This window comes from Talpa occidentalis, unplaced genomic scaffold, assembly GCF_014898055.3.
Source record: "Talpa occidentalis isolate TD23 unplaced genomic scaffold, MPIMG_talOcc4v2.1 talOcc4.15, whole genome shotgun sequence".
Classification (NCBI taxonomy): domain Eukaryota; kingdom Metazoa; phylum Chordata; class Mammalia; order Eulipotyphla; family Talpidae; genus Talpa; species Talpa occidentalis.
In genome coordinates, this window is record NW_023601543.1 from 77,793,445 (window position 1) to 77,814,933 (window position 21,489).

The window sequence follows — 21,489 nt, forward strand, 5'->3', positions numbered from 1 at the left end:
ATTCGTTACCCTGGGAAGCCCTTAACTGGTGGTGGGCAGGTGTAGGAATGCAACACACTCCTTTGACTGGGGGAGGGCAGGTCTATCTATGGCCTGTTAGACTCTGGAGCTCTCCTGTGGGGTCAAATGGAAGATACTGTTTGTGGAACTTGAGATCAAATCTTTGTTCCCCAGTTTTCCCCAGGAACACTTTTAATAGATCACTTGCACACAAATCCTTACTTCAAGATCTGCTCCTGAGGGAACCCAACCTTGAAGACGTTTCTAGAACCAGCACTCCAGCAAACCAGTCACCATGTTCACAAACCACCACCCTCGAGGCACTGACGTTGCCAGCCTTCTCTGGTCGGTCAGCTCAGCTGGGCAGTACTTATAGCTCTTCCCTAATCTCCTCAGCGATTTCCTCTTCAAGATCATTAGAAAGTTGAGGCAGGTGACCTCCCTTCTCCCCATTCCTCCTGCCCCAGACAATCTTATATGCTTTTTGGCACCTGCCTTGTACCTCTGAGGCATAATTGTGTCCTCTTCTTTGGAATTTTCTCCTCAGTGAGCACCTTTTGACCTTTTATCTTCTTTATCTTGGCTTCTAAATATGTTTAAATATTGTTCAGTCACAAATGTTGTCTTTGTACTAGAAACCTCCACACCCAGTTACTCTACTTCTCTCTAGTCTTAGTCAAGGGTTCACTTCTGCCTCAACTCGCTACACAACTGGCACTGACCTGGTCTTTTTTTTTGTTTTCCTTTTTTTCAATTTTGTCGTCAAATTGTTTAAAACTAAATTCTTATACATATTTTTGAACTCCAGTTGCCCTGATTTCTGTAAAAAAAATATTGAAATGAAAGGAAGGAAACATTTGTTTATATTGACTGCAGTGGAAATAAACTAAGCAAACTAGTCTACCAATAAAATCTGCTGGATAGTATAAAAAATGAAGGCAAAATTAAAGTATCTTCGACAAACAAATAATGAGAGAATTCTTCACAGGACCCCATACCACAGGACCTAAAAGGTATGATTTTTTTTTTTTGGATAAAGGAAAATGAGCTTATAAGAAGCATAGCATAGCAATATAGGAAGAAATGAAAAGCATCGGGCCTCCCTGGTGGCGCAAGGGGTTAAGCAACGCACTATGATGCAATCCACAGCCTCTGCAGCACGAGTTCGATCCCCGGCCGGCCAGGGAGCAATCCACATGGCTAAGCAGACCTCTCCTGACTCACCCACTGCTTCCCTTCAGCGGTATATTTCAGTCAGTCTGCTGTTGGGTTCCCCACTCTGTCTCTGGTGAATCCTCTCCTCCCCCCGCATCTCTGGCCTATGCCCCAGCTCTTGAATGCATAAGTAAATAAATCTTTAAAAAAAAATGAAAAGTATCAAAAAGGGAGAAATAAGAGTAGTTTTTAAAAACAAAGTACCATTGTTTTAGACCCTCGTTGATTTCTTGACAGTATAGGGTTTCTCCCCTCAGGTGTGGTCACCACAGCTCTCCTACCACCCAAGCACCCACAGTTGTCCGCTAGAGTCCCTTGTGCTCCCCCTCACCCTTCTTATTCCACGCCCTCTCCCTCCTCTTCTCCCCCCCCCCCCACCTCCAGATCTACTGACCTGGTCAGGATCCATGCTTGAGACTTGAGACACGCTCCCCTTCCGCCTTTCCTTCCTTCTGCATCCAACCTGTTAGCAAGGGTATTTTTGATTATTACCAAAATGCATTTTCAACTTTTCTCTTTTCTCCTTGCCAGTGCTTCTGTTTGGGCATTGGAGCTGGAGTGAGCGCCAACACAGAGAAACAGAGATTGAGCTTTCGAGTTGCAAACTGACAGTGTATGGGCAGCCTCTTCAGCTGCAGAACTCAGGGGGGCAGAGGTGATATTGAAAAGGTGTCAGCAGTGTCTGCTCCACCTCCTCTGGCCTTCAACTATCAATAGTTCATTTTGGGTTTCTGTCACTAGGACCAAGGGAGACCAGATCATGCAGCTCACCTCATTTCTTCCCCCCTAAGCAGCTACACTCATGTCGGGCCAGACTCTATACAAGCCGTTGCTGCCAGCAACACTTTCTTCAGTGCACACAACAGAGGGGTTGTTGGAGGCAAAAGGACTGTGGCAAAACGTATGGGTTGACTGTAGAGCAAGGGGTCAAAAAAAAAATGGCTCCTCATTCACCCATGGGCTGCTGCCACCTGTTATCTGGTGAAGAGCTCACATAGCAAGTAAGAGGAGCCAAACATCTGGGGAAATAGTAAGGTGCTCACAATACATACAAACATCTCACTTTTGGTGTCATATGAGCTCAAAGTGTGATGTCTAAACTGAATTTTAAAGGCATTATTCCTTTAAATAGCATATGACTAGAACTTAATGGTGAACCCCCAAATTGAGGTAAACCACAATTATCTGCTGACCTCCTAAATGACCAGAAAGTTTTTTTTTTTTTTTTAACTGACCTGAAAACAAGTCGATTGCTGTTATTTGGGATGCATTTGGCTGCAGAGAGCAGAAACTGGCTTCACGGGCTCGTCCAAACTGGGGCTTCTTTACTTCACTGGTACAAGACCGTTGTTGGCGATCATGCTGTCAGGGACTCAGAGGTGGGGTCACTTTGATCCAGTGGATGAGTTATAAGTGTGTCCACTCTGTTTAATCCTTCCGCTAAGGAGAAATTCTACATTATGGCAATTTCAGAGTCAGGAGAAATAAAAAAAAAAAGAAGAAAATGCAATAATGTTAAAAATAATAAGCATGTGTCTTGGAAATGGACAGGATTCTGTTTACAAAGTGTTCTGCCTCCTGCTTGGTCCTGGTCCTTGTCACACTTAAAATAGAGAGTTCCCTTCTGCACTGTTGGTGGGAGTGCAAACTGGTCCAACCACTGTGGAGAGCTGTGTGGAGATTTCTGGACCTACTAAACATAGAGCTTCCATATGATCCAGCAATTCCACTCCTAGGTATTTACCCAAAGGACACAGAAACATCCATTCCAAAGAACACCTGCACCCCTATGTTTATAGCAGCACTGTTTACAATAGCTAAGCTTTGGAAACAACCCAAATGCCCAAAAATAGATGACTGGATCAAGAAGATGTGGTACATATATACCATGGAATATTACTCAGCATTCAAAAAAGATAAACACATGCAATTTGCAGCAACATGGATGGCGCTGGAAGGGATCATGCTCAGCGAAATAAGCCAAAAAAGAAAAAGAAAAATACCGGATGGTCTCACTCATAGCAGGAATCTAGAAAACTTAAATAAGGGACCAGGAAAATGAATAACTATAAGAAAGTGAAAATCAAAATCAACAAAAACTATGAACCAGAGACAATTTAGGGGGGCGGGGGCGGGAGGGGAGGGATTGGGGTCAGAATGGGGGGGCTGCAATTGTATGGGGAATATAACAATAAAATTTATAAAAAAAAAAAAATAGAGAGTTCCTCTTTCTTTGGTTTTGTTCTGTTTGCTGTGCACTGGGGTCAAAGTCATTGCCAGCGGTAAAGGCGATAGAGCAGAGGGAATAAGGCCTCTGGCCCGGGACCACAGCTGCATGAGCCGCCACCCTTTCTGCCCTACAGGAGGGGCGATGTCCGATAGTTCAATGTAATCTTATAATTCTTGTCACTGGGTGACCATTCAATGAGTGCTGAATAGAAAATAACTTGAACAGGGCCTCCCCGGTGGCGCAGCGGTTGAGCGCTGGGTTGCGAATCTGCCCGCCGCCTCTGCGGTGCCGGTTCGATCCCCGGCTGCTCCCGGCCGCTGGAGGAGGGTCCCACATGGCGTGCAGACCTCTCCTGCGCCCGCTGCTCCCCTCAGCAGTGTACTTTGGTCCTTCTGCCTGCTCTGCTCCCCGCTCTGGCTCTGGTGAATTCTCTCACCCTCCCGCGCTTCTGACTGTACCCAGTGCTTGTATAAGTAAATAAACAAATCTTTAAAAAAAGAAAAGAAAAGAAAAGAACTTGAACAGCTCCTAAGTCACCAAGCTGGGGCACAAACACTGTGATGTGGGTGTCCTGCTGAGAAGCGCGAGCTGTGCCTCCTCTCTCCAATTTTACTGAACACGCCTCAGTTTCTGGCCTCCTGGTAATAAGGTTAAAGACAGAAACTTTTCCTACTTCCCAAACTGCACCGTGCCCCTCAGAATATGTAAGGAAATGCAGCCAGCATCTTCTGGAAGATTAGGAGGGCAGTAAGATTCCAGAGCCACCTTCCGGCTGACATTTGAGCCCTGCTTTCAGCACGGTCAAGCCTTTTGGAGGCAGCCAGTGTATGGCTTGTATCAAACTCTATATTTAGGAAGAACAACTGTGAGCTATGACAGGAATTCTCTTTAACACTTAGCCTTAAACTGAGTTCCCCTCCAGCCCCGAGCTGGGAGCAGCTCTCAATACCCGGTGAGGCACGGAGCACTTGAGCTATTTCAGCCCTAGGAAAAGCATCGGAATTGAGATCGCAGCTCAGAGGATACCAGGAGTCCCTTCGACCTTCTGAGGAGCCTTGTACTCTCGCACCTGGCTGCCTGGGACTTTCCTTAGGCAGTAAACAAATCCATAAGCAGGTAAGCAGAGGGACCCATCCCAGCAACTGGACTTTCTGAAGGAAATTCCTTGATATCGAACTTGAAGTGGCTACTTATAACTTTGTAGACTTGTAACTAGTGGGTGTAGCTTCCTTGTAAATTCACTGTTCATTGGTGATGTTGCTGCTTCTGATTTATAAAGTGTATATGTTGGGGGGAGTAGTATGGGGGGAGGTGTGCGTTTGAAAGAATACTGAACTAAAAGTAGTTTTCATTGATAATGAGATTTAGAAAATATCCACGGTCCAGATGTGATAGCTGTGACCCTGAACTTTCTGTCATATTGATTGTAATGGTCAGAGCTACAGTCGTTCAGCTGCAGACCGATTCGGGCTGTCAGCCTAGAAATAATCAGGAGAATTTGGGGCAGAGAAAAACTATCATGCCAGCTTCTTGGTTACCTAAATGCAAGTTATTGCCAGAGTTTTTACACAGTAGAAATTTAAAATGCTTTTCTCTTCTCCCTAAGCGCCAGGCTTGGCTTCTGCAATAAAGTTCTATTAACATAGAGATCGATTACTACTCCAGAACCACCCTTTTGCAAACCCCACTTTGGCCACAGTTTTCCCTATACCCAACTGGGTAGAAGGCAGCACTGGCATCTCTCTGTGTGGACACCAGGTCCTGGAACATGTTAGAGTGCCTTTTTTCCTCTCGGCATATTTAAGGCAGAGTCAATAAGGAGCCAGTCAGTTTAGACAACTGAACATCTTTCTACACCCTTTTCAGGAATTATTTTTAGCTGCAGGACAGAAGATTATTCCCCGTGAGATTGAATTTAGCCATTTAACTGACCTTTAGAAAGAACAAGCAAAGCCCCCTCTCTTCAAATATTGATTTATTTTCCTCTGAAACCCTTCTGATTAAATTAGTGATATTTATGCTGACAACTTTTTAGTAAGTCAAAGAGTCTTATTTAGAAATCAGATGTCGGGCTCAATCCAAAGCCCGAGGAGGTACATTGTGCATGACTCAGCACACAGACCATTAAAGGTCCCCACTGACTTGCAGAATTGCCAGGTAAAGTTGACTGTGCTGAGCTGGCAAGCATTGCCATTGTAATTTAGGCTTTGTAAAAGTCAATCAATGCTTTGACAGGCTTCCCGTGCTTCCAAATTTCATCCAGAACAGGGAGATACAGTAAGAATGTTTGCAGGAGTACCTCTTGGGATGAAAAGCCTGCCCCGGTGTGAGTGTCACTGGGCCTCTAAAGCATGGCTTGCTTTTTTGGTCTCAGGACGAAACGTGCAGATAAAGAAGAAAGGTGCATTCTATACTCTACATCCCTAATGGAGGTGAATGCAGGGCCAGGGAAACAGCCAGGGAACACTGTCTATTTTTATTCATCAGTGTGCTTTGCCCTGATTTCTCTGCGAATAATGAGGACAGCAGGCTGCAGAACTGATTTACACAAATGTTATCTAGCCTGTTTGCAAGGAATGAGAACTGGGATCTGACCAACTTCTAGAGATGTCCCTGTTGTAGGTTGCCATATATGTTAAGAAGGAATTTGTATGCAAATGATACTATACCAGAGTGAAGCAGGAGACAGGCCCACGGTATATCTATCCCTTAGGCACAGAGGTCCACAAAAAAAAACAAGCAATCCAGTAGCTCATTGAAAAAACAAAGTCATCCTAATTAAAAATAATCGACACAGTATGAATGACACCATTGTCACTGCCTGACCTTTTTTTTTTTTTTTTACATTTCAACCTGCCATTGTGGTAACATAAAAAAAAGTCCTAATTCCATATTTTGAATTGATGTACAATAACTTTTTTAAAGTTCCCAGGTGATATCAGTTAAACTTTAGTTATACACACACAGAGAATACCATATGCTGAGGTATTTAAAGTCCTGTGAGAATAATTGCTTTGTATTGCTTCTACTAGCTGTTGGGACTAGAAACATTGAAAATTAAGCTACCAGGTTTTCCTTTTGAGATGAAGCTCTGTGTCCTAGATCCTCATATTAAAAATCCTTTATTGACTCTTTGACCCTGCAGGAAAGATAACAACCCACTTGAAACATATCATAGAGCAAAATGCATTCCTGATTATTTAATTGCTGTAGCTTTTTAATTAAGCATATTGATAACAATCCTACCTAGACTCGTGTTCGTGAAGGCAATATCTAAACATTATCAAAACACTCAGGTGAAACTTAAAAAAAAATATCGTATTGCTTTCATGTATATGACACCAGAGATTATGTATCTAATCTTTTATTAATTATGGAGATTTTTTCTAAAAATTATGCAATTGTTTGACTTCATAAAACAGAGTGTAAGACTTTGAAACACATGCTCTCTCTCTTAAAAAAAAAACACAAAAAAACCTATGGTTTTTTAGAGTTCTCAGATCTGTTATCTCTGCAAGTGTTGAGGGCATCACCACACCAATTCCGACTCTACGCATAAAACTGTAGATCAGTATAGTACTAAAAAGTCACGAGCTATGAACACTGGCCATGAAACAATAAATGTTTGCATCATGCTTTACAGTTAACAGGCATTTTCAGAAACATGGTGTCATTTTGATTCTTACCACAACCTGAGAAGCAGGTAAAATTTAAGGAAGAGTAGACGGGCCTAGAAATGTTGAGTGACACAGCCCAGGTTACAAAGGACTGGTGACAAATGCCACTCTGTTCTCTGTGCCTTTCTGCTCAGTCAATAGTTAGCCCAAAAATCAATAGAAGAAACCCAGTTAACCCATTTTACAGTTTGGCTTAAAAAACAGCACGTCTCCGATTCACTGAATCTGTCACTTCTGTGTCTGACCTGTTGACGTTTAACAGGCCGAGATACAGCAGCACTTACGTGTGGGACAACAGGCCAGGGCTGGGTTTCAGGAAGCCCTGCCACTAGTCACCGCTCTAAGTCAGGTCTCACATGGTCACGGAAGCCATGTTTGCCTTCTGAGACTGTCCTGTCAGAGAAGACAAGTGAGGCTTGCCGGATGCGGGCGTTTACAGAACCCGGGCCCTGCTGGAGAGAGGACAACAGAGTGCAGAGAGGCAGCCACATCCCCCCAGGTTGCGTGCAGGGAGAAGAGAGTTTGCTCTATCTAGTAAGAACAGGGCGCAGGCCCTTCCCTGGGTGTTCAGAGGAGCAGAGGCGACTGACCAGCGGGGCAATAATTCACTCAGATCAAAAGTTCAGTTTCAAGCAAGAGCTTCAGTGGCTCCAAACAAAGGTGTTTTATTCCCACACCCTCTTGGCGTTGCTGCTCCTGGCAGGGGGCAGGAGGGCAGAGGAGAGGATAGCGCCTTTCAAGTTTCTGATTGCCTATCATTAGCATCAGGGGTGAGGCTTCTCAGCGTTTCTCCTTCTGAATGATTTATCCAGGCCTCTAGTGTTCCCTCTCCCTGAGGCATTAGGAAGGAGAGCCGCTAAGTAACTTTGGAAACTGAGACTGAAAGAATATACGGCCAGTGAAAGCGTGACTGCCCAGTTGAATCATGAGTTACGTGCTACTTTATCAAGCCCGAGAATCTGAATGCGCCACCTCTGACAGTTTCTTGCTTGTTTTTTTAGGGAGAAGGCCGCGTGAATATGTCGAAACAGCCAGTTTCCAATGTCAGAGCCATCCAGGTGAGTAGGTGTATTTGCGTTTTAATATCAGCTCTGTGACTGCTACCCTGTTTGCTTCATAAACCAGACTTTTCTTTGCGATTGTTCACCTCTGAGGAGGAACTTTGAGAAGAAAAGCAAGTTCCTGTTTGTAAGAGTCCTAAGGTACAACTGAGAAAGGGCATTAGGCTGACAAGGTTCAGTTGAGAAAGGAGAAGCTGTTTTCGTGCAACTGTGCTGAACTGTAAGACAAGCCACGTTTATGATGAGAATTGAATGATCTACAAGAGTGTAGGCTGTATTTTTGGGATATTTTTGATATGCTCTTTGGGAGATAATTTAACTTTAGTTTCCATTTTTATCTCCATTTGTGTTGACCTATCCAAGATACATCTTTAAATAATATCCTTTTCCTGCTTTTTAAAATAATTTATTTATTATATTTTACATCACTATTCATCTTTTTTTTTTTTTAGAATAATAATATCCTTTTGCAGTCAAGTATTTTTTCCAAGGCATGGATATTTAGCTTTTTAAAGTCCATACGTGATTATTTTGTCTCCTGCTTTGCCAGCAAGCAAATTCTTTGGTTGCTTCAACTTATACTTAAGTGTCACTCACAAAAAGGGAAGGGAGATGCAGGCATTTGGGGACACAAATACAATTATGAAAATAACTTTTGAGATTTGTCTTGTACTCAATACTTAGTTATTTTTCTTAAGGATTCTGTCTTCTAAGTCTCAAGGGCTGCTACCCCGAGACTTGGGGCCCAACTTCCACCTCTCCTCTCCATCAGCATGGAGTCATCTGTGCTTTCTCCATAGGAACTGTTTTCCCTTGAATACTCCAGAACATGTGGCAGTTCCCGAATAGCTTGGGTCAGATGCACCCCCACACCATGAGTACACCCACAAGTGGTTGGCCATACTTTGGAGGGGCGTGTATGGCCATGTTGTTTGGTTAGAAACCCTAGCACACTCCAGTGGTGGAGGTGGGAGGAGGGACGGCTCTTCACCTGTCATGACTAATGCATAGCCTTAAATGGGTTGTGTTCATAAGTGGCAAGATGCTTAAGCACCTTTGGAAACCTGTTGTGGAACCAAGCATCAAGGAAGGGCCTGTTGGCAAGGATCCCACACCACACTGCCACGTTTGGTCCTCTGGTGTCCACCTAGTGAGACTCTGACATACCCTGGCATTGGTGGTGACTTTATTGTGCTACCCAGACCTGGAGGCATCCTTGAGCCATGGACCTTCTCTTTTACCCAGTGTCAACGGTTGTCAGTAGCATGGACTGTGAAGCCAGATTGCTGGGTTTTGCATCCTTAGCCCAGCTACTGTGGGATCATGGGAAGACTACTTTACCTCTCTGCCTCTACTTCCACATAGGAAAAAATGTATAAAGATCAAGATGCATAAAACTGTATAGTAAGTGCTTGTTAAGTTTCAACCATGTTTGTAATAATTATCCTTCAGGAATTCTTTCTGTCAAAGTGATGAGAAATAATACTGTTTAAGCACTGCATTTGATGCTCCGGAAGTGCTAAACATTAATTTCCCTTTTTATTTTGCAGGACACCAAAGCAGTCTTCTCTCAGGCTGCTTTTGCTTTTCTTCCTTTTTAAATCTCAAAATGTGTTTATTCGCCCCCCCCCCCGCCCTTAGTACTTCCTAGCCTCCTTCAGATCCACACTCAAAATTCACCAGTACTTTATTAATTTTCACCTTGCTCTATTTTTAGGTCTGTAATATTTAAAAGGCTGCTGTTGACCATTCTCAATAGCTGCTATTATACTGTAGGGAAAGAAAAATCCATCCACACTACCAACAAAGGCAATACAGTGGTTCCTTATGGATGTGGTATTGTCCTTTTGCAATATATTTTATGCCAGACAAAAAGCCTAATTTAATGTACCTTCAAAGGGAATATTATTTCTTGTGACTAAATAGGGTCTATACTATCTGATATTTTCTTATCATCTCTGCATTAACCTAAAGTAGGGTCCATTAAATAAAATATGAAAGAGGTTACAGCATACAAAATGGCTTATAGCAGGAACATTATCTAGGATATGGTTTTGTTTGGAACAAATAGAAACCCTGACTGATAAGGGAGTGCCCTCGTTTTGTAAATACCGATCAAAGGCCTTAACTGTTCTAGTCAACACAGTCTACTTGCTTTTCTCCCTTTTATTAGGATCGTATCTGCGATTCAGTGCAGCTGTCATTTCCTGGGTGCATAGTTTGTGTCAGGCACTGTGCTATGTGTAGGCTGTGCAAAGATGAACTGATAACCGATCCCTGTGTTTGAGGCCCTCACCGTCTCTAGGACTTACTAGCTATGTAACTTTGGGCAAGCTGTTTATCTTCTATGTGCTTAGGTTTCCTCATCTGTCAGATGGGGAATTAATAACAGTACCTAGTTCCTAGGGTTGCTGTGAGGGTCAAAAGACTTAATACATGTAAATGCACAGGCCAGTGCCTAGTTCATTATAATCATTTAATAAATATTAGCCATTATCATTACTCATCATCATCTAGTTCAGTGGTTCCTGAAGGGTGTCTCTTGGACACACTTTAGATTTATGGGATGTTGTTAATTAAAGGGTTCCATGATTAAGTGTTTGGGAAATAATATGCTACACAAAGCTGAACAGGTTCTTCCCTGAAGGATTTCTCAGAACCTGTAACTTGCTTATGTCATCATATATTTGCAAGAAGGTGGTGATGTGTGCAATGTGTGTCTTGCAGGACAGTATTGTGCAGTGCAAAATTGCAGAAATAATGATATAGAGCTCTATTTTGTCTAGATTGACTGAACTTGAGCCACTGTCAACCATACTTCTAATGTCAGGCACTTAGAGAGTTAAATTCCTGGACCTATGTGCATCAGAGAATATGGAGTCAAAGTATTACAAATCCCTGCCTGCCATTCACTCTGTGACCTTAGTTCACTCTTAGTTTATCCTTCTGTGAATTGGGGACAATCATCTTACTATTAGGATTGTTATAATGAATGAACAAATAATGTATAGCAAGTGCCTGATTTGTAGCACACAAATTTCTTAAGAAATGGCTCTTCCACTATCCAAATAGTACCTGCAATGGCCTTGCTGTCTCTTCAACTGGTCCCACCTCCTCCATGGTCCAGAATGAGAGGGAGGCCAGAACTAGACCCACCCTTGGAGAAGATGAACACTTGTCTTTTACATCCACACTGAAATAGAGACAGCCTTTGAGTTCTAAGAGGGTTCTATCTATGTCTACATTTCTTTTCAGTTATCTTAATGAAATCTCAGTAAGAGGCATACAAATACCCTGAAGGAATCAGTAGATCCTTCCATGCCCTGGAAAGGGCTTTTGTCTCCTAAGCAGCTAATAAAGCTCTATACCAGATGTTGGCAAACTTTTCTCTGGAAAGGATCCGATAGTAAATATATTAGGATTTGCCTATCGCTGGGTCTCTGCTTCAACCAACTCAACTCTGTCATTATAGCACAAACTCAGCCATAGGGAATGCATAAATAAAGGAGTGTGGCTGTGCGCCAATGAAATTTTATTTACAAAAACAGGTGTCAGGTTAGATTTCCCCCACGGGCCACAGTTTGCTGACCTTGGTTCTGTGTGCTTCAGGTTGTTTGTTAAACCTCATTGTTGATAGGAACGGAGTTGCAACCAAGGTAACATCAGCACGCTAGGCATAGTGGATCTGATCCCTTCAAATGAAAAATTTTGATGTGACAGGTGGTGGGAAATCTAATCTCATCAGTGATCTGCTCAGGGAGTCTAATGAGACCAAGTGACACTGGCCAGTGGCAGCACCTGCTTGTCCTTCCCCTTCCTCCTGAACACACTCCCTTTAGAAAACATCACAGGCCTTTTCAGGGTCTCAACCCATCTGGGGCCAATCTTCTCTGGGTGGGCACTGGCCCTTTCCACTGTTGAGCAAAGCATGCTGAGTATCTATGATTTGTCCTCTCCCATGAGATCTTCATGGCAGAACCAAAAAACATCGTGTGCCTCTCCTAGCTCTGGTCTGTGACTTCACCCCTACCCCCTGTCCTCATGACCTGCAGAGGGAGGGCATAGCATTAAATGACTGCTGAGCTTCTGTCCAGCTTCTAATAGTCTATGAGCTTCTTGAGAATAACTTCTAAGGTTTATTATTAGGATGATAATAGTCACAATCTCTTCAGGGTTTACTATGTACTTGGCACAGGGCAGTGGATTTCCATGGATTATAATGGAAGATTTGGAGAAGCAAAAGTACTCACTCAGAATCACGCAACTTGTCAATAGGAGAGTCAGGACCTGAACTCAACTTGTTCAGTCTGATCCAAGAGCCCATGATTGCAACCGCTCTGTCTAGCCTCACTGCTTTCCATCCTTGCCTTTGGCACAGACACCGAGGCTGCGTGGGTATGGATGATCTGAACAGTAGTCTTAAGTATCAAGGTCACTTGAGGGGCAATTGTCATTTTATGTATGTTGGGTTCTCCCTTTTAAAGAACTCAACCGCCTATACCTGAGAAAAGAAAGCAAACATTGTAAAAAAAAAAAAAAAAAAGAACAATGATGTAAATATAAATAAATAAATAAATAAATAAATAAATAAATAAATAATTATATATTAAAAAAAAATAAAGAACTCAACCTCCATTCAGAAAATGCCCACATTTCAGTGAGGAATTTAATAGCCTATGCTGATTAAAGTCATTGTAGAAGGCAGTCAGCAAGGAGCCAAAAGTACAAAGCAAAGTGACAAACATAGTTTTGAAATGCAAACAAGCAGGGCCACTCGCTCACCACCTCCCTGCTTCATGGACTTAATTAAGGTGCTTGTGAAACTAAGTCTAACTCCTTTATCATATGTTTTAAAGGGATGATGGAATCCTGCAGCATTAGTGAGCACATGACTTCTAGCCATGGGAAGTTTTCCTTTGCTGTCCAATCCACGCATAGAAGAGGAGGTCTTGCTGCCTTGAGTTTCAGTCCTTTCTCCCCCATCACTGTTGCTCTACCACTCTCAATGGCCCAGGCTGGGCATAAAGGCTCCTTGGAAGAAGAAAACAGCCTGTGGGTTGCTCACTGGCAGGCCAGGGATGGAACCTGAGCTGCAGTGGGTGGTGACAGCTTGATAGAGCTGTGTCTTTAACCCCTGCACCACCAAGGAGGCCCCCTGTGGCCTACACCCCAGTTCTTGCATGCATAAATAAATCAATCTCAAAAAAAAAAAAAAAGAAAAGAGCCTGAAAAACATATACCTACCGGGGCTAGGGGCTCCGTTTCTGTCTAGGATTTCCAGTTTAAAAAAAGATTCCCAGTAGGGCCTCCCCTGGTGGCGCAGCGGTTGGGCGCTGGGCTGTGAGGCTACCCGCAGCCTCTGCAGCACCGGTTTGATCCCCGGCAGCCGGCGAGGGTCCCACAAAAAAAGGGAAAAAAAAAGATTCCCAGTATAGGACAACCTTTGGTGCAAAGGAATAGACTGTCACCACCCACGGTTGGTCAGTTCATCAAATACACTTATTAAAGCTAAGAACAATAATGATACAACCTTCCTTTAACATGTTATTTAAAGTTAAAACATAAAAGATGAACTTTCATTTGCCACTTACTTTAATGTTAGAGTCAGTGTTATGGGGGAAATACCAGGATGAGGCTGGAGGCACAGGGGTGGAAGAATTCACCAGAGACAGTAGAGAACAGAAAGGGCGGAGTTATTGAAATATACTGCTAAGAGGAGCAGCAGGCTAGACAGGAGGGGTCTGTGTGTTGAGGAGTTGAGGCTCTCTTTATACTGTGTTTTCATGGGCTTTCTAACTTGGGGTGCCAGTTTGCACTAGTTATCTGCTGGGATGTCTGGTCTCTGGCGCTGGCCTTTGACACAAACTTGCTTTGGCCTCTGCTTCTGCACTCTTGGAGCTGGGCTGGTTTTTCTGGTCAAGGTGGTGGGTTTTATTATCCATTCCCTTATCTATTCAAGCCTTCCAAGCCTGCCTGCTGGGCCAGGAGTGGGGGCTTAGTCTTTAGCCCTACTAAATTGTACCCTGATAGTCTAGCTAGACCTTTTTTTCCTTTTTGAGCATGGAGCTTCTCTTTCTTTCTTACATAACTCACTATAATACAGTGTTTATGGTTTACAATGCTGGTTCCTTTAAAGTGTAGCCAGCATTTGAATGTAGTAATCAAACTTTAGAGGGGGCCCATGGCTACCTCCAGTGGGTGATCTTTCCTGGGTACATGAAGCATGCAGTCCTAGACCAGCTAAAAGGTGTCTTTTTTTTGAGGCTGGCATACACCTGTACTTCAGAAATATATCCTGCTCCCAAACAACTGTACACATTACCTTAATGTGCACAGTACATTCTTGAAATCTGTTTTCCCCTGGATATTGAGACTGCAGTTGAGTCATTTGAGAAATTATTGACGAGAACAAAGTGTTGAGAACAGAGAGAGAGGGAAAAAAATACTTTTCAATATGAAACATGGGTGAAGAACAGTGGCGTAGTGGAAGTTTCTCCAAATTGTGTTGAATGGGAAAGTTTTATGTGTTCTGAATCCATTCCACATTTCAAGAATCCCTAAAGACAAAGAAATTATGCATTCTAATGATATGTAATTTTATGTTAAAATAGGTAGGACTATCTTTTAATTGGTGCACCTGCTCTCCTAACTTAGGTCAATATATCAAATAAAATCTCATTTTCTAATCAGCTACTGAGAAAATAAATACACCTCTTTCTGAATGTCTCCCATGAAGAGGCTAGAAATTTCAAAATGCCATATCTTGCTTATTTCAAAGAAGAATTAAAACTGGCCGAGTAGGAAAACAAAGACAGGAACAGTTACATTGCAAAATGTAACCGTATAGGGTTTTCTTCGCCTGTGGCCAGAGAATGGCATGGGGGCGGCTATACATTCTCTCCCCCATGCAGGAGGAAGGAGCTAGGCGGGACCTTTGAAAACCAAAGATAGAATCAGTAGGGGGTCATCTGTAACAAATACTCAGTGGGAGGAAACTCCAAAGGCCTCCTGCAGTAAAAGGAGCGCCTGAGTGGAACCATAGAGGAGGAGGAGATAAGAGAACAATGACGGTGGAAAGTGACGTGGATAGGAATTGTCAGTACCCAGTGGCTGGCAACTATCTGCATCTAACCCACTGGGAAAAGAAGACGTCATTCCATTGTAGGAGTGGCTGTGGAGGGAATATTGTTTCCAGCAGCCTCCCCGCTCAGTCTGGGGCCAAACAGGAGAACAATACAAATAATTAAGGGAGTAGTGGGATTAATTTACAGGGAATTCTTTCAACTTTTCTTCACTTGCTGATACCAAGTGCAGTATTCATTTCACATCAGATAAGTCTATTATCAGGGAACTGTATCCTGTTCTGGCAAAAGATGATCTAGTCGATTTTTTCCATTCCCACCTTTGAGGATGTAACAAATTTTGTATAGCTTGGGACAGTGATGCACCAGGTTTGTAGAGTCAGGGGCATTTTTAAAAACATCGAAGATGACTAATCTTCAACGAGGAAAAAGAAATACAAGGGAATGTGTTACCAATGGGAAAAACAACCCCGCTTCCTTTGCATTCATATAGAATCTATAGCATCACATCAAGCAAGTCTAATCATACATCAACTTTAGGTCACTGACGTTAGACTTTTTCTGGTTGTTTCTTCTTTCATAAAAATTTAGCTCATATTTCAAATCCATTTCAACTAATAAATATCAGATCCAATTTACAAATGGGGCAATCGAGTCATCAGGCAGTTATTTTACTTGTGCTCAAACAGAGCAGGTGAGTGAAAGGAAAAAGAATAAGGCACAATTCTCTGGCCAATGGAATAAAAATCGAAAGCTACAGGTCTACATACTCCATCAAATTCTAGTTATAAGGAATTTTTCTTATGGCTATAATTTAGCCTATAATTTGTCACTCAAATATTACTGCCCTACAATTACAATAATGAAACATTGCTCATCGTTTACAAAGCACTCCTCTGACAGTCCCTTAAGGTGTACATTAGTGATTAGCTACTTGACACATTCTTAGGCTGCTTTGGATCCTGTCAATATTTGCTGTCAAAAACCCATTAGGTTCCTGGTTTCTTGAGTGATGCTTTAAAGATGAAAAAGCATCAAGTCAGTGAGTTAATGGTTCATTTTTCAATGTGACTTTTCTTTGACATCTATTGTGGAATTAATCCATTTTGTGTGCCCCCTTCACGAAGGCCACTCTCAAGGTGTAAGTCTGTAATTTTAGAGCTAGTTTAGTCTAGTGAATTTTGGGCTAGTGAAAAGAGCTCTTTGGAGAGGGTTTGATAGAATGAAAAGCTCTGTCCTTGAGGTCAGACAGCTGCCATTTGGAATCCTGACTCTGCCTTACAGTTCACATGACCGTGAGCAGACAATCTAACCTTTTTGAGGCTTGGTTTCTTCACTGATCAAAGATGATAGTACTGATGTCAGAAGTTTGTTGTGAGGATGCAGGTGTTGTGACAACCTCAGCTGAGTCTTGGGGGTCTCTGGGCGGGGGTATAAGGTAGTTTGTGGTGGATGGAGGTGGGGTGTCCCACTACTTCACCACCAGGTTAAGATGAAAGTTAGTCTCTAACCTGACTGTACCATACAGAGACATTTTTTAAACACACATTCATTAACAAGCGAGCATAAAATCGTTCTGTCTGCCTGTGAACTCGATGAAGCCTCTTGTGCCCTAAGTGCACTGAGTGACCACATCCCACACAAGGTTCACATGCGATGGGCGGGTCCTCCCTCCTGTGGGAGGGCTGGGTTGGTGACGCCAGTTGGCAGCAGCCGGATGGAAATCCTTATCATCACCAAGGGCTGCAGACTGGCCCGTTCCAGGATCACTCCTCCAGCTCTATCTCTTTTCATGTTCTGTTCAGCAAGGTAGAGATTGTCTCTAAAACATTTTAGCCAGTCTACATATCTTCACATCCTTTAAATTCATCAATAACAGCCGATTCTAATGCTTACTCTCCTACTTCACTTATTTTGGTGTGTCCTCGAATATCAAAACTTCAGGGCCTCCCTGGTGGCACAAGGGGTTAAGCACAGCACTATGAAGCTGTCCGCAGCCTCTGCAGCATGAGTTCGATCCCCCGGCCGGCCAGGGAGCTACCCACATGGCACAGCAGACCTCTCCTGACTCGCCCGCTGCTCCCCTCAGCAGTGTATTTCAGTCAATCTGCCTGTCCTGCTCCCCACTCTGTCTCTGGTGACTCCTCTCACCCCCCGCACCTCTGGCCTCTATCCCAGTTCTTGTATGCATAAATAAATAAATCTTTAAAAAAATATATCAAACCTTCAGGTGTTGGTGGGGATATGGCCAAGGGAAGCACTTGGAGTAGTGATCTTGGGAATGTGGGCTTAGTGCTGTTACCACCTCATATCCCAGGAGGACGAACTTCCCAGTAGAGCAACCGAGTCCTCCAGACTTGAAGTTTAAATACCTGCACATATAAAATATCATACTGTCTATTCCAAAGTATTTTAAAGCAAATTACTGACACTTGAAAAATTGGCAGAGCAAACATGTTAACTGTATGTCATATTTATGAAACATGTTAACTGTATTCATTCACTTAGAGGTGGTTGTCAGACCTTCAATGTCCAAGGAACTGTTGATGGGTCCAGGACTTGGGGGAAGCAGATGGGGTTCTGGGCTCCCTACCACCTTAACCAGAGCGGCTCAACCTCTACCTACTTTGCATTTTAGATAGTCTTATTACACTTTACTGGAAGGAAGGATTCCATGGCCAAGAGATTTAAAAACAATTCAAGTAGCAAGACCTAAGAAAGTGCTGGAATGGCCATAGGACATTCTGGAAAGAAGGAAGCAGCTTAGGAGGCGTGACTACCCCCCTCCAGGGTAAATCTGAAGGAACTAGAGGAGGGCTAGGGTTTGAGATGGCATTATGTGTTCTTTCCTCATTTCAGAGAGAGGAAAATATTAAGCACCACAGGAGGGTAACAGCCAGAACAAAATGTCTTTAGAGACTTCCATCCAAAAGGGTTTTATGAAATTACTGCATAGACCTAAGGCTGAGTACCAGAAATCTGTAATAAATGAAAGTCAAATTTTCCTTTACATATTTTTATTCTGACATTACAGCAATTTTCTTGAGATAAAAAGCTTTGAAGATATACTTTTCTGATGCGTTTTCCCCTCCCAGTGATTACCGTGTCAGAGTGCCTTTGCAATACTAAATCCTCCCCGTGTTCTCTACTAGGCAAATATCAACATACCAATGGGAGCCTTCCGGCCAGGAGCTGGGCAGCCCCCCAGAAGAAAAGAATGCACTCCGGAAGTGGAGGAGGTGAGGAAATTTAGCTGGCTGAGGTCAGCACTCTTTCTCCTCCATATTCTTTTTTTTATTTTTAAAAAAGATTCATTTATTCATTCATTCATTCATTCATTCATTCATTTATTTATTTGTGCAAGAGCTGGGGCACAGGCCAGAGGAGCTAGAGGGTGAGAGGATTCACCAGAGACAGAGTGGGGGGCAGAACAGGCAGATCCACTGAACTACACTGCTGAGGGGAGCAGCAGGTGAGTCAGCAGAGGTCTGCTGTACCATGTGGGTAGTTCCCTGGCCCGGGATGGAACTCGCGCTGCAGAGGCTGTGGACAGCTTCACAGCACGTGCTCAACCCCCTGTGCCACCAGGGAGGCCCTCTCCTCCAAAATTCTGAGTGGGGTAGAAGCAAGGTGAGGGGCATCTCCCCAGGACCAGGGAGGCATGGATGGATGTGGGTTGAGGAGTCAGGCTGTGGACTCTTTGTCGTCTTATATAATCAGCCATGAAACACACAGCCCCTTCCCTGCCTGCTGCTGAATGTAAGTGCCTGGCACAGTTACTTGAAGATGCCAAGTTTAGCATCTAGTTTGCTGATTGATTGATTGTGGGGTGGGGGGAGGGAGAGAAGCCTAGCTTCTCAGATGCTCTTGGGCCAGCCACAGTCACTAGCTTGGTCAGTTTTCATTCTGGCACTTTTATTGAACCAAGCACGATGTATTTAGTACAGCTTCTCATGAGTGATGAACCCCAGTGGGAATGCAGTTAATAAGCACATTAAATTACTTGTGGATTCAAACAAAAAGCCTCGGTCTCTGGGTATTTCCTTTGAAAGGAGGCCTTTGCAAAGGAGTCTATCAATTTCTTTATTTTTCCCCCTCCTTTTAATGCTCTACCTCTCCTCCAAATTCAATACTCAATCTTCTCAAATGGAAGCTAAAATTAATAATGAGTGCTATAAATAGAGATTTTTTCCTTCCCGGATTGTTCTATTTCATCCTCAGTTATGACTTTTATGATAAAAACTGGAAATTCTGAAAAAAAAAATTAAATAAAGCCACAGGACACAGCAAACTTATTTTATCTTTTTTTCAAAAAGTTGAAAGGCCTTTTTAACTTTTGCAGGTGACATTTTTTGTATTTGCCCCAGAAGAACACCTATGACCATTTCAAAGTTTCCCAATAAAGCACTGGTTGTCCTGCATCTAACCTTTCTTTCCTCATAAATAATTCCTGACATGGTTCTAAGTTAGTGGTTCCAGACTCCTATCAACAGAGAGAGAATTTCTGAAGGGAAAAGATGGTGCATTTGAGACACCACGAAGTTCTGGAATTTCAGCCACTAAGAGACCTTTGATGGATAAAATTTTGAACATACAAGTTGAAAAGATCCCTCCCTCCCCTACTTTCACGGTGCACAATCTCAAGTTCTGATGTTGCTGACTTGACTATTCAGTTAACTCATGATCGTGAGCTCTTCCTCTGGAACTTCGGGCCACTATTTCTGAGTGTGTATCTGCAGAATAGGACCCCCTCTGTTCCTCAGAGTGTGAAAAGCCAGTGATATTATGCACATAGCCTAGCTTAGCAGGTATTCAATAAGTGATTGCTTATCAATTAATCTAATTATCCAGTTTTCATAACTGATTCCTGGACCTCTTATTTTGCATTTTGTAAGAAAAAGGCATAGGTAGAGGGAGGTGGAAGGGAGGGCAGTGTGATTCTTCTTACACCTCCATTTATCTGTACTTTGATTTTCCTCCTGCTTCTTCCTCTCTTAAGCTTTGTCTGTCACTACTATGGCCATCTGTTGAAAGGTAGCATGACCCTCAACTGTCACCCGGTTGACGGAAGTAACAGCTGTTTCGGTGGCTTTGCATCTCAGCTTCCTGTGGTCCAGAGCTCTTGGTTCTTCTTCGCCCTGGGTAGTTTCTTCCATACAACTATCCTGGTTTCAGGGTTGGAGAGGCACTTTCTCTCTCCATTGCTTTGTCCCTAGTTTGATGGTTCTAGCACCTTTTAAAATAGCCAAGAACTGACAATGCCTGGTTTGTGAAAACCTACTTTATGAGCAGCCACTTACACAGAGGACAACCAGGGTTGTTTGCAAAATGGAGGAATGGAGGTATTCACAGAGATCCAGAGACCCCAGGAGTGTCTCCTGAAGTCAGCTACACCTTCTTTATGGTGTTTGTGGGGTGCAAGGATGGAGTTAGGGGTGGCATTTCCTTACCTTATAAGCAGAAATGAATTCCCAGGACTTGTGAGATCTACTGACTCACGTCTGGGCTGCACCTTGGAATAAGTTCCTCATAGTAACAACATTGCAAGGGGACCAGTTCGGCCGCCTGACTTGGCTACAGGGCAGGTGAAGGAGGCTTTTATAGGCTCACTTAAGGCCCCGCCGCCTTTAATGGCATAGTTTGAATGGGAAAATGGAACCTGAAATCAAAGTAACTTATATACCCACACTTTTTTTTTAAATTTTTTTTTAATAGAGGCATGTTTTATTTATTTATTTATTTGTTTGTTTGTTTTGTTATACATGCACTGGGTACAGTCAGAAGCACGGGAGGGTGAGAGAATTCACCAGAGCCAGAGCGGGAAGCAGAGCAGGCAGAAGGACCGAAGTACACTGCTGAGGGGAGCAGCGGGCGGCAGGAGAGGTCTGCGCACCATGTGGGACCCTCCTCTGGTGTCCGGGGAGCAGCTGGGGATCGAACTGGCGCCGCAGAGGTTGCGGGCAGCTTCGCAACCCAGCGCTCAACCGCTGCGCCACCGGCGAGGCCCTATACCCACACTTTTTATTATTATCGAGTCTGCAACCTTGGAATTGTTTACTTTCTTAGATTTGGGGTTGCTTGCCTAACCCTGCATTAAGATAATCACTGCACTTACATGTGGACTATAGAGAAACCAAACAAAGAGTCAGACCAAGGCAAACTTTAAAACCAACCCTTGAAAGCTGACCACAGATCTGCGGAATGGCCATGGTGGGGGCGGGGGT

The 21,489-nt window shown here is 43.3% G+C and overlaps 1 protein-coding gene across 1 annotated transcript in view; it reads left to right on the forward strand.

The window, feature by feature from the left end:
• The first annotated feature begins 4,338 nt into the window (after positions 1–4,338).
• Positions 4,339–21,489, forward strand: part of SMPX (small muscle protein X-linked) — a 44,575-nt gene continuing 27,424 nt past the window's right edge. The window contains exons 1-3 of the mRNA XM_037513117.2: positions 4,339–4,561; positions 8,124–8,180; positions 18,418–18,504. Coding sequence (XP_037369014.1) covers positions 8,142–8,180; positions 18,418–18,504 — 126 coding nt within the window. The 5' untranslated portion in view covers positions 4,339–4,561; positions 8,124–8,141. The remainder of the gene's footprint in view (positions 4,562–8,123; positions 8,181–18,417; positions 18,505–21,489) is intronic.